Consider the following 13779-nt stretch of genomic DNA (forward strand, 5'->3'; position numbering starts at 1 on the left):
GATTCGAACGGGTGAAGGTCCGTTGACAAATACAGTTGTGGCGAGAATCATTTCGAAGTTCGAAGCCGCGGGTTGTTTAGACTATAGACCCCGTAGTAGCCGACCGATCACAAAGCGCAATGCGGCTGAGACAGTTCAGGAAGAAATGGAGACTGTAGCGGGTTCGTCTATGCACGGGGAAGTCAGCGCACGTGCAGTCGCACGTCGCACCGGCATTCCATACACTACTGTTTGGTTGGCACTTTGGCGTACTCTCCGATGCTATCCGTACAAAATCCATCGGCATCATGAACTGTTACCTGGCGATTTAGTGAAGCGGAGGGCATTTGCGGTGTGGGCGTTTCAAAAGATGGCGGAAGATGACGATTGGTTGAGTAACGTGTTGTGGACCGACGAAGCTCATTTCACGCTCCGAGGGTCTGTCAACGCCCATAACTGCAGAATTTGGGCTACCGAAAATCCTAGAACTGTCGTGGAATTGGTTCAAATGGCTCTGAACACTATGGGACTTCTGTGGTCATCAGTCCCCTAGAACTTAGAACTACTTAAACCTAACTAACCTAAGGACATCACACACATCCATGCTCGAGGCAGGATTCGAACCTGCGACCGTAGCAGTCGCGCGGTTCCGGACTGAGCGCCTTAACCGCGAGACAACCGCGGCCGGCTTTCGTGGAATTCCATTGCACGACGAGAAAGTCACGGTATGGTTTGGATTTACTACATCTTCCGTTATCGGGCCTTTTTTCTTCGAGGAAATTCGTGATTCTGGTTTTGTAACTGCTACCGTGACGGGTGAGAGGTACGCCGATATGTTACAGAATCGCATCATCCCCAGCCTGGCTGATAAACACATGCTGGAACGTATGATGTTTATGCAGGATGCCGCTCCACCCGATATTGCTAGATGCGTGAAAGATCTCTTGCGTGCGTCGTTTGGTGATGATCGTGTGCTCAGCCGCCACTTTCGTCATGCTTGGCCTCCCAGGTCCCCAGACCTAAGTCCGTGCGACTATTGGCTTTGGGGTTACCTGAAGTCGCAAGTGTATCGTGATCGACCGACATCTCTAGGAATGCTAAAACACAACATCCGACCCCTATGCCTCACCATAACTCCGGACATGCTTTACGGTGCTGTTCACAACATTATTCCTTCACTACAGCTATTGTTGAGGAATGATGGTGGACATATTGAGCATTTCATGTAAATAACATCATCTTTGCTTTGTCTTACTTTGTTATGCTAATTATTGCTATTCTCCTCAGGTGAAGCGCCATCTATCGGACATTTTTTGAACTTTTGTATTTTTTTGGTTCTAATAAAACCCCATGCCATTCCAAGCATGTGTGTCAATTTGTACCTCTCTATCTACATTATGCCGTGATTTATTCAGTTTTCAAATTTATACTGACTTTTTGATCACCCGGTATATGCCCACATGAATGTTTCCCAGAGCATAATGGAGCAGCCGCGAGCTCGTGTCGGTATCACAGTGCGGGTGTCAAGGGACTGTTCCCCTGGAAGGCGATTGGTCAGCATGATGAAGGAGGTATTGGGATTCGTCAGACCGTGCGATGCTCTTCCACAGCGCTAACGTCCATTGCCGATGTTCATGTGCGCTCTCGGTCGTAGTTGCCCGTGTCGTGGTGTTAACATTGACACGTGCGTGGGTTGTCGGCTGTGGAGGCCCCTCGCTAGGAGTCTTCAGCACACTGTGTCTTCGGACACACTTGAACTCTGCCCAGGACTAAAGTCTCGTGTTAGTGCCGCAACAGTTCGCCGCCCGTCCTGTTTTACCACTCTGCCCAGCCTACGACGTCCGAGATCTTTAACGACATCATCATCTCGGTTTGGCCGTGTTGAAGACACTCACCACAGCACTCGTCAGACACGGTCGCGCCGAGTCCAAAATACCGTTGGCGGGCCTCCTAGCCATCACAATCTGCCGTGGGTGAAACTCTGATAGATCTCACATCTTCCCCATTCTACACACGGACAGGACGCTCGCTGGTACTAGGTGCGTTTTGTCTGTGTCTGACCAGCAGTCATTCCTCGCCAGGTGACGTTACTATAGTCTGGACGGGATTATATCGATAGCAGGTCGGTGGTCATAATGTTTTGGGTGATGGATACAAAATGTGCACTGGAATTGTCACATTTTTTAAAAATGCTGTCCTTTATGTAAGCAATTTAAAGGATATGATGACAAAGGCTATACTTTGCATTAACGATTGTGTAACGTTGTAGTTTATTGTAATTCGTTGCAATAAAAGGCATTTAATTAAAAAATAACAAAAAATCCCAGTTTTGAGCAGTTGTCCGACGCACTGTTTTAACTAGCCAGGAAGTTTGAAATCAGCAGGCTCTCCACTGCTGAGTGAAAACGCATACTGGATATTTTTACATACTTGTATAAACTGTACATAATTTGGTATATTGATTTTATTCATTTTTAACTTTTAACATCAGAACTTGTATGTTACAGGCGGCCGCTGTTGAGCGATAGACTGTTGTACTATGAGGAGCAGTTCCTTACCTTTCGTGAAGACTTTAGTGATCTTTGTGAGGGGCAACAGCCGGAGGCATCACAAATGTTTGCCTTCGCTGACACACTGTACTCCCTCTATCGCCACGACTGGTTGCGCCCTGTAAAGTTTAGAAGCTATATCGACGTTATAGGTAAGTTTAATGTTGGGACTCTCGAGTTCATGTTTATTCAGACGTGACTGTCGAATGCATTATAATTCAAGGAATAAGATTCAAATACTTTTTTAATTATTGTTTTGTTAACATCAACACGTCATACAGTGTTTAAAATACTTGGAATTTATGTAGAAAATATTTTTCCTTGTTGTTGTTGTGGTCTTCAGTCCTGAGACTGGTTTGATGGAGCTCTCCATGCTGCTCTATCCCGTGCAAGCTTCTTCATCTCCCAGTCCCTACTGCAACCTATATCCTTCTGCATCTGCTTAGTGTATTCATCTCTTGGTCTCCCTCCACGCTGCCCTCCAGTACTAAGTTAGTGATCCCTTGACGCCTCAGAACATGTCCTACCAACCGACCCCTTCTTCTAGTCCAGTTGTCCCACAAACTCCCCTTCTCCCCAATTCTATTCAGTACCTCATTAGTTATGTGATCCACCCATCTCATCCTCAGCATTCTCCTGCGGCACCACATTTCAAAAGCTTCTATTCTCTTCTTGTCCAAACTATTTATCGTCCATGTTTCACTTCCATACATGGCTACACTCCATACAAATACTTTCAGAAACGACTTCCTGACAAATCTATACTCGATGTTAACAAATTTCTAATCTTCAGAAACGCTTTCCTTGCCATTACTAGTCTACATTTTATATCCTCTCTACTTCGACCATCATCAGTTATTTTGCTCCCCAAATGGCAAAACTCCTTTCTACATCTACATCTACATCCATACTCCGCAAGCCACCTGACGGTGTCTGGCGGAGGGTACCTTGAGTACCTCTATCGGTTCTCCCTTCTATTCCAGTCTCGTATTGTTCGTGGAAAGAAGGATTGTCGGTATGCTTTTTTTTTGTTTTCGTTTTTGGGCGCAAAACTGTTATGGTCATTAGCGCCCGGTCCGTGACTTAGGAAACAGTAAAAAACCGAAAATGGAAACCAGCAGCAATGGGAACGAAACTCAAAAAATTGGAGAAACTAAAAGCAGAAGGAAGGCTTAAAAATCCACTACAGAAAGGGGTTGGTTGTCCCCAAAAAAAAAGCTTCAAATGACTGACGTTATTTCACTGGCACTAAAAACTCGAGAACGCGATCGGCCGAGCGCGTGTCATCTGCTAAAATTGACGATATATCAGGCGACAGCTGTAGACGGGCGCGTAACGGAGTAAAATAGGGGACTCAATTAAAAGGTGTCTTACCGTCCACAGCTGAGAGCAGTGGGGACAGAGTGGGGGAGGATCGCCGCTTAAAAGATGTCTATGGCTAAAAAGACAGTGTCCTATCCGGAGTCGAGTTAAAATTACCTCCTCCCGACGACGCGTTCGGGAGGAAGAGGTCCAAGCACAAGAAAGAGCTTTCACGTCCCGCAATTTATTATGGGGAAGTGTCGACCAATGTGCGTGCCATAAAAGAACAACACGACGACATAAAACGCTCCGTAGATCGGCGAAGGGAATCGATTGAATAGCTGGCCGAGGAAGAGAGACTGCAGCCTTGGCCGCTATATCGGTCGCCTCATTTCCACATATACCAACGTGTCCCGGGAGCCAGAGGAACGCCACCGAGACGCCCCCCAGGTGGAGCAAGCGCAGACAGTCCTGAATCCGGTGGACCAGAGGGTGGACAGGGTAAAGAGCTTGGAGACTGAGGAGAGAGGTGAGAGAATCTGAGCAGATAACATACTGTATCCGCTGATGGCGGCGGATGTAGTGGACAGCCTGGAGAACAGCGTAAAGCTCCGCAGTGTAAACCGAACACTGGTCGGGAAGCCGAAATCGATTTGGGGTGTCGCCAACAATATAGGCACTCCCTACACCTAACGATGTTTTCGAGCCATCAGTGTAAATAAATGTGGCTTCCTTCATTTGTGCACATAGAGCAGAAAATGCCCGACGATAAACAAGTGAAGGGGTACCATCCTTGGGAAACTGACAAAGGTCACGGAGCAGGCAGATCCGGGGACGGAGCCATGGCGGTGCTATACCCCAAGTTGTCAAGAAGGTTTCAGGAAAGCGGAAGGAAAGAGAATGGAGCAGTTGACGGAAGCGGACTCCCGGGGGTAGTAGGGAGGAGGGGCGGCCTGCATACCCTACATCAACGGAGGCGTCGAAAAAAATGTCATGGGCTGGATGAGCAGGCATGGAAGACAGATGGCTAGCATAACGACTCAGAAGGACTGCTCGCCGATTGGACAGCGGAGGTTCAGCAGTCTCAGCAGAAAGGCTTTCCACAGGGCTGGTGTAAAAAGCTCCAGACACTAAACGTAATCCACGGTGGTGGATAGAGTCGAGACGACGAAGAATAGACGGCCGAGCAGAGGAGTAGACTATGCTTCCATAGTCCAATTTCGAGCGCACTAAGGCGCGATAGAGGCGCAGAAGGACCACTCGGTCCGTTCCCCAGGAGGTACCATTCAGGACACGGAGGGTGTTGAGGGATCGCAGACAGCGAGCCGAAAGATCGGAAACGTGGGAGGACCAGCACAGTTTTCTGTAAAACATAAGACCCAAGAATTTAGCGACGTCCGAAAACGGAAGGTTGACAGATCCTAGATGTAAGGAGGGTGGAAGAAACTCCTTACGTCGCCAAAAATTAACACAAACGGTCTTACTGGGAGAAAAACGGAAGCCGGTTTCGATGCTCCAAGAGTGGAGGCGATCGAGACATCCTTGAAGACGTCGTTCAAGAAGGCTAGTCCGTTGAGAGCTGTAGTAGATCGCAAAATCGTCCACAAAGAGGGAGCCCGAGACATCAGGAAGGAGACAATCCATAATTGGATTTATGGCAATGGCAAACAGTACAACACTCAGCACGGAGCCCTGGGGTACTCCGTTTTCTTGGGAGAAAGTACGGGAGAGAGTAGTGTTCACCCGCACTCTAAATGTGCGCTCTGTCTTAAATTCGCGAAGAAAAAGGGGCAGCCGACCTCGAAAGCCCCAAGAGAACAGTGTGCGGAGGATGCCTGTCCTCCAACAGGTATCGTATGCTCTCTCCAGATCAAAAAATATTGCTACCGTTTGGCGTTTCCGGAGAAAATTGTTCATGATGTAAGTGGAGAGAGCAACAAGATGGTCAACTGCAGAACGATGCTTTCGGAATCCGCATTGGGCAGGTGTTAAAAGACTGCGGGACTCCAGCCACCAAGCTAAACGGCAATTCACCATACGCTCCAAAACCTTACATACACTACTCGTGAGAGAAATGGGGCGATAGCTAGAGGGGAGATGTTTGTCCTTTCCAGGTTTCGGAACAGGCACGACGATAGCTTCCCGCCATCGTCTGGGAAAAGTACTGTCGGTCCAAATTCGATTATAAAGGCGAAGGAGGTAACGCAGACTATGGGTTGGTAAATGCAGCAACATTTGGACGTGGATACCATCCGGTCCTGGGGCGGAGGAGCGAGAATAAGAGAGTGCATGTTGGAGTTCCCGCATGGAGAAAACAGTATTGTAGCTTTCGCGATTTTGAGAGGAGAAAGCAAGAGGTCGCACTTCCGCTGCACGTTTCTTCGGGAGAAACGCTGGCGGGTAATTTGAAGAGCTCGAAATCTCAGCAAAGTGTTGACCCAATGAGTTAGAAATTGCGACGGGGTCCACTAATGTATCATGCGCGACAGTAAGCCCAGAGACCGGGGAGAAACTAGGCGCGCCTGAGAACCGCCGAAGCCGACTCCAAACTTCCGACGAGGGAGTGAAGGTGTTAAATGAGCTAATAAAGAATTTCCAGCTTGCCTTCTTGCTATCGCGGATGACGCGACGGCATCGCGCACGGAACTGCTTATAACGGATACAGTTGGCCAAAGTAGGATGGTGGCGGAAAACGTGAAGAGCACGTCGCCGCTCACGTATTGCGTCACGGCACGCCTCGTTCCACCAAGGAACTGGCGGGCGCCGGGGCAATTCGGAGGTGCGTGGTATTGAACGTTCCGCAGCTGTAAGAATAACGTCGATAATCTGTGGATCTCATCGTCGACGCTGGGAAAATGACGGTCATCGAATGTCGCTAGAGACGAAAAAAGTGTCCAACGGCTTGGGCAAACTTCCAGCGTCGCGGGCGCATACATGGCAGTTGAGGCTGCAGTCTAAGGACACATGGAAAGTGGTCACTCGAGTGTGTATCGTCAAGGGCGAACCATTCGAAGCGCCGAGCTAGCGGAACAGTACCGACCGAAAGGTCCAAGTGAGAGAAAGTTGTCGTGGAGGCAGACAAAAATGTAGGACCCCAGTGTTGAGGCAACCTAGATCCGCTTGGTGGAAGACGTCTAGCAATAGTGAGCCACGTGGACAAGGATGTGGAGATCCCCAAAGCGGTGGTGGGCATTGAAGTCCCCAACCAGCAAATACGGGGGTGGAAGCTGATCAAGAAGATGAAGGAGATCAGCTCGTGCCATTGGTGTGGACGATGGAATGTATACAGTACAAAGAGAAAAGGTATATCCAGAAAGGGAAAGACGGACAGCGACAGCTTGGAAGGAAGTGTTTAAGTGGATTGGGTGATAATGGAGAGTAACATGGAGAAGAATCATGAGTCCTCCATGGGCTGGAGTGCCTTCAACAGAAGGGAGATCAAATCGGACGGACTGAAAATGGGGGAGAACAAAGCGGTCATGGGGACGCAGCTTTGTTTCCTGAAGACAGAAGATGACCAGCGAGTAGGATCGTAAGAGGATCGACAATTCGTCCCGATTGGCTCGAATGCCGCGGATATTCCAGTGGATAATGGACATAGGGTGAACAGAAAATGGAGGAATGTGACCAAGGATGTTGTCAACTCATCGACTGCTCAGAGCTTGCGACCGACAGCATGGAATAGCATTCAGCCGAAAGCAGAAGATCCTGATCCATAGGTTGTTCAGGAGCAGCTCTTGCCACCAGCGATCGGCCGGTTGATCGGCCGCCAGCAGTGCGCCTTGGTGACACAGAAGACGGTCAAGGGCGATTTCCACCAGGTGGTGCTGTAGATGGGACACGCCTTGGCATATAAGGAGATGAACTGGGTTTCTTAGTAGCCTTCTTGGAAATATGATGTTTAGATGGAGGAGGAACCGATGGTTGCGAAGTTGGGGTACGTAAAAAACACGAGTGTGCTCTTTTTTGGAAGTCCGGGTGTCTGACTTTTGGGCTCGAGATTTAGCAGAACCCGATGAAGGGTGAGCCATAGAGGGGGCAGGCGAAAGTGGTGAGGTTGAACGTGCGATCTTTGCACTGGCCGATCTGACGACCGTGATACTAAAGGTGAGGTCGCAAGTCTGCGTGGCCACCTCCTTTGTTGGCCGAGGAGAAGCAAGGACAGTGCTGTATTTTCCTGTCTGAGGCACGGCCAGCGACTGGCGAATAATTTTCGAGCAGCAAAGGTCGACACCTTTTCCTTCACTCTGATTTCCTGGATGAGCTTTTCGTCTTTAAAGACGGGGCAAACTCGAGAGGAAGCAGCGTGGTCACCCATACAGTTGATGCAGCGAGGGGATGGAGGTGGACAAGCACCCTCATGGGCATCCTTGCCACACGTAACACATTTGGCCGGATTGGAACAGGACTGGCTGGTGTGATTGAACCGCTGACACCGACAGCAACGCGTAGGGTTTGGGACGTAAGGGCGAACGGAAATGATCTCATAGCCTGCTTTGATTTTTGATGGGAGTTGAACTTTGTCAAATGTCAAGAAGACAGTGCGGGTTGGAATGATGTTCGTGTCAACCCTCTGAATAGCCGTTACGCCCTGGTCAGATAGGTAGTGCTGAATTTCTTCGTCAGACAATCCATCGAGGGAGCGTGTATAAACGACTCCACGCGAGGAATTTAAAGTGCGGTGCGCTTCAACCCGGACAGGGAAGGTGTGGAGCAGTGAAGTACGCAGCAATTTTTGTGCCTGGAGGGCACTGACTATTTCTAACATCAGGGTGCCATTCCGTAATCTGGAACAAGACTTTACAGGACCTGCAATTGCGTCGACACCTTTCTGAATAATGAAAGGGTTGACCGTGGAGAAGTCGTGACCTTCGTCAGACCGAGAAACAACAAGGAACTGTGGCAACGATGGAAGAACTGTCTGTGGCTGAGACTCAGTGAACCTACGCTTGTGAGCAGACATAGTGGAAGGTGAGGAAACCATTGCGGAAGAATCCCCCATGATTACCGGCGTCTCCGATGGCGTGCTCCTCTCTTGTGGGGGCCCTCTCTGAGGGCACTCCCGCCTTAGGTGATTGTTCACACCTCAGGTCACACCTCCCGACAAACGGATGGAGGGACCAATCGGCACTTTCGGAAGGTATCAGCTCGGGTAATCACCCCTCCCTGCGCCTGGCCGTTACCAGGGGGTATGTACGTGTCCTACCTGTCTACCCGGGGCGGGGAATTACGCGTTACCCCGTCACCGGCTACGCACAAAAATGCCTGGGTTGGCCTTCAGACACGCACAGGGAGGAAAAAAGAGAAAGGAAAAGGAAAGAAGAGGGGTCTCAAACGCCGCAGCGGAGAAAAGGGTAAAGAGAAGAGGAAAGGAAAAGAGAAGGACAAAGGAAGGATGAAGACAGACAAGCAGAGAAGACGAAGAATGCGTTACATTTACGAGCGTCTGTCTCCGGACGTAGGCACAAACCATACTCCCAGAGGGGGAGAAAGGGAAGGAAAGAGCCAGAGGTGAGGGGAGGGGGGGCGAAGATGGGGGATAGGGAAGGATGCGGAAATGGAAGGTATGCAGCCCGGAAAGGAAGGAGGGCCACATTAGCTCGGGGTCCTGTGCTCGCTACGCACGTATCCACAAAAGAGTTGTGGACCCCCTGGGAGGTCGGTATGCTTCTGTGTGGGCTCTAATCTCTCTGATTTTATCCTCATGGTCTCTTCGCGAGATATACGTAGGAGGGAGCAATATACTGCTTCAGTGAAGATATGTTCTCGAAACTTTAACAAAAGCCAGTACCGAGCTACTGAGTGTCTCTCCTGCGGAGTCTTACACTGAAGTTTATCTATCATCTCCGTAACGCTTTCGCGATTACTAAATGATCCTCTAACGAAGCGTGCTGCTCTCTGTCTGGCACGGATCCCACACTGCTGAGCACTAAGCAGTGGGCGAACAAGCGTACTGTAAACTACTTCCTTTGTTTTCGGATTGCATTTCCTTAGGATTCTTCCAATGAATCTCAGTCTGGCATCTGCTTTACCGACGATCAACTTTATATGATCATTCCATTTTAAATCATTCCTAATTCCTACTCCCCGATAATTTATAGAATTAATGCGTACTCCCAGATAATTTAGTTGCTGACCTGCTATTTTGTAGCTAAATCTTACTTCGGAAGACTTCTCTCCATTGAGAATGACATGCTGCGTTCTGTTATCTAGGAACTCTTCAATCCAATCACACAATTGGTGTGATAGTCCATATGCTCTTACTTTGTTCATTAAACGACTGTGGGGAACTGTATCGAACGCCTTGCGGAATACGGTATCTACCTGGGAACCCGTGCCTATGGCCCTCTGAGTCTCGTGGACAAATAGCGCAAGCTGGGTTTCACACGACTGTCTTTTTCGAAACCCATGCTGATTCCTACAGAGTAGATTTCTAGTCTCCAGGAAAGTCATTATATTCGAACATAATACGTGTTCCAAAATTCTACAACTGATCGACGTTAGAGATATAGGTCTAGCACATCTGTTCGACGTCCCTTCTTGAAAACGGGGATGACCTGTGCCCTTTTCCAATCCTTTGGAACGCTACGCTCTTCTAGAGACCTACGGTACACGGCTGCAAGAAGGGGGCAAGTTCCTTCTGGTACTCTGTGTAAAATCGAACTGGTATCCCATCAGGTCCAGTGGCGTTTCCTCTTTTGAGTGATTTTAATTGTTTTTCTATCCCTCTGTCATCTATTTCGATATCTACCATTCTGTCATCTGTGCGAAAATCTAAAGAAGGAACTACAGTGCAGTCTTCCTCTGTGAAACAGCTTTGGAAAAAGACATTTAGTATTTCGGCCTCTGTCATCCTCTGTTTCAGTACCATTTTGGTCACAGATTGTCTGCACATTTTGTTTTGATCCACCTACCGCTTTGACATAAGACCAAACTTTCTTAGGATTTTCTGCCAAGTCAGTACACAGAACTTTACTTTCTAATTCATTGAACGCCTCTCGCATAGCCCTCCTCACACTACATTTCACTTCACGTAATTTTTGTTTGTCTGCAAGGCTTTGGCTATGTTTATGTTTGCTGTGAAGTTCCCTTTGCTTCCACAGCAGTTTTCTAACTCGGTTGTTGTACCACGGTGGCTCTTTTCCATCTCTCACGATCTTGCTTGGCACATGCTCATCTAACGCATATTGTACGATGGTTTCGAACTTTGTCCAATAATCCTCAACACTATCTGTACTTGAGACAAAACTTTTGTGTTGAGCCGTCAGGTACTCTGTAATCTGCTTTTTGTCACTTTTGCTAAACAGAAAAATCTTCCTACCTTTTTATTATTTCTATTTACGGCTGAAACCATCGATGCAGTAACCGCTTCATGATCGCTGATTCCCTGTTCTGCGTTAACTGTTTCAAATAGTTCAGGTCTGTTTGTCACCAGAAGGTATAATATTTTATCGCCACGAGTCGGTTCTCTGTTTAACTGCTCAAGGTAGTTTTCAGATAAAGCACTTAAAAAAATATCACTGGAGTCTTTGTCCCTGCCACCCGTTATGAACGTTTGAGTCTCCCAGTCTATATCCAGCAAATTAAAATGTCCACGCAGAACTATAACATGGAGGGGAAATCTACTTTAAGTGTCTCGTTTCCTACTATAATCCCCTCAGCATCACCCTACTTAATTCGACTACATTCCATTATCCTCGTTTTGCTTTTGTTGGTGTTCATCTTATACCCTCCTTTCAAGACACTGTCCATTCCGTTCAACTGCTCTTCCAAGTCCTTTGCTGTCTCCGACAGAATTACAATGTCAACGGCGAACTTCAAAGTTTTTATTTCTTCTCCATGGATTTTAATACCTACTCCGAACTTTTCTTTTGTTTCCTTTACTGCTTGCTCAATATACAGATTTTGCCTTAACTGTGATAAATTACAAAAGTGCAAAAGACGTAGTTTAAATTAAGAGCTAATTTGTACAAAATATGAAGCCAAGAAACTACGCCGAGTTGTGAAACTTGGCGTGGCCGGAGACTAATATTGGCGCACAGTACGTGTAGCTGAGTCCTCACTGATTATAGAAGGGTGTCCAGCCAGATGCAGGCGGCCGGGCAAATGGGCGGAGGCTCGCACACACTCGGCAGTGACTGCCTCATTCACCTAATGCATCGCCTCATCTACATCTACATATACTTTTATACTCCGCAAGCCACACAACGGAGTGTGGCGGAGGGCACTTTACATGCCACTGTCATTACCTCCCTTTTCTGTTCCAGTCGCGTATGGTTCGCGGGAAGAACGACTGCCGGAAAACCTCCGTGCGCGCTCGAATCTCTCTAATTTTACATTCGTGATCTCCTCGGAAGGTATAAGTAGGGGGAAGCAATATATTCGATACCTCATCCAGAAACGCACCCTCTCGAAACCTGGACAGCAAGCTACACCACGATGCAGAGCGCCTCTCTTGCAGAGTCTGCCACTTGAGTTTGCTAAACATCTCCGTAACGCTATCACGCTTACCAAATAACCCTGTGACGAAACGCTCCGCTCTTATTTGGATCTTCTCTATCTCCTCCGTCAACCCGATCTGGTACGGATCCCACACTGATGAGCAATACTCAAGTATAGGTCGAACGAGTGTTTTGTAAGCCACCTCCTTTGTTGATGGACTACATTTTCTAAGGACTCTCCCAATGAATCTCAACCTGGTACCCGCCTTACCAACAATTAATTTTATATGATCATTCCACTTCAAATCATTCTTTACGTACACTCCCAGATATTTTACAGAAGTAACTGCTACCAGTGTTTGTTCCGCTATCATACAATCGTACAATAAAGGATCCTTCTTTCTATGTATTCGCAATACATCCCTGTATCCAGGACGATGATTACACTGGAACTGTAATATTGGACGTTCATTTCGTTTATAATGACTAGAACTAATATAGGGTGTTCAGAAATTCTCTTTACAAACAACTAGGACTTGCGAAGAGGAATCAGTACATAATATTCTGAATAGGAACCCATATCCGGAAACGCAATGTTCTCGTTCTAGGACGGTTTCAGTTCAGATACTTAACTCATCCACTTGTGCTTGAGGAACTGAATTAGGCGTGGCGCAGTGCAATTAGCAGATAACGATTCCTAAGGAAACATCCATCTGTCACTTGCCATAAGTGGGTAAGTAAATTATTATCGGAAATTTAGTTATATTTCTGTTTATTTTGGTAGTACTGTCGTTTTTGTTATATCTTTGCAATTTTCGAGCTGCTAGGTTAGTTTCGTTATCGCTGCCGTGCTGTTAATCGTGGCCGTTCCGAGCAACGTTCAGTGATCCGTTTCTTGTGGTCGCAAGGCGTATTAGGGGCCGAAATTCATCGAAGACTTTCGGTACAGTAAGGGAACAGTGTTTTACCACAACGGAGTGTCCTGGAACGAAGTGAAAAATTCCGAAACGGTCGCACAAGTGTTACGCACGATGAAGGAGCCGGACGACCGTTTACCGCCCCAAAAGAAGAAACCATTGAGCGTCCACGTGAAATGATTCTCTTAGACGATCAACTATTGACTGACGTCGATTTTTTGTAGAATTATGGAACATATTTTGTGTTCAGACATAATGACTTTTCTAGACTCTGAGAATCTCATCTGCAGAAACCAGCACGGTTTTAGGAATCAGCGGTCATGTGAGACACAGCTGGACCTCTTTGTGCATGATATACAACAGGCTCTAGATACCGGCTCCCAGGTCGATGCCATATTTCTCGACTCTCTAAAGGCGTTCGACTTCGTTCCGCACTGTCGCTTGCTCCTAAAAGTGCGCGCTTACGGTCTATCCGATGACATACGCGATTGGACAGAAAGTTTTCTAACAGACAGAGAGCAGTATGTCGTCCTGAATGGGGTGACTTCAACAGAAACAAGCATAACATCAGGTGTGCCCCAGGGCAGCGTA

General features: G+C 47.6%; 1 protein-coding gene across 4 annotated transcripts in view; it reads left to right on the forward strand.

Annotated features, from left to right (window-relative positions):
* Positions 1–13779, forward strand: part of LOC126199038 (uncharacterized) — a 244809-nt gene that overhangs the window by 88548 nt on the left and 142482 nt on the right. For all 4 annotated transcript variants that reach the window (XM_049935742.1, XM_049935740.1, XM_049935739.1 and 1 more), the window contains exon 7: positions 2487–2680. In XM_049935742.1, the coding sequence (XP_049791699.1) occupies positions 2487–2680 (194 nt within the window). The remainder of the gene's footprint in view (positions 1–2486; positions 2681–13779) is intronic.

This window comes from Schistocerca nitens, chromosome 8 (assembly GCF_023898315.1).
Source record: "Schistocerca nitens isolate TAMUIC-IGC-003100 chromosome 8, iqSchNite1.1, whole genome shotgun sequence".
NCBI classification, from domain to species: domain Eukaryota; kingdom Metazoa; phylum Arthropoda; class Insecta; order Orthoptera; family Acrididae; genus Schistocerca; species Schistocerca nitens.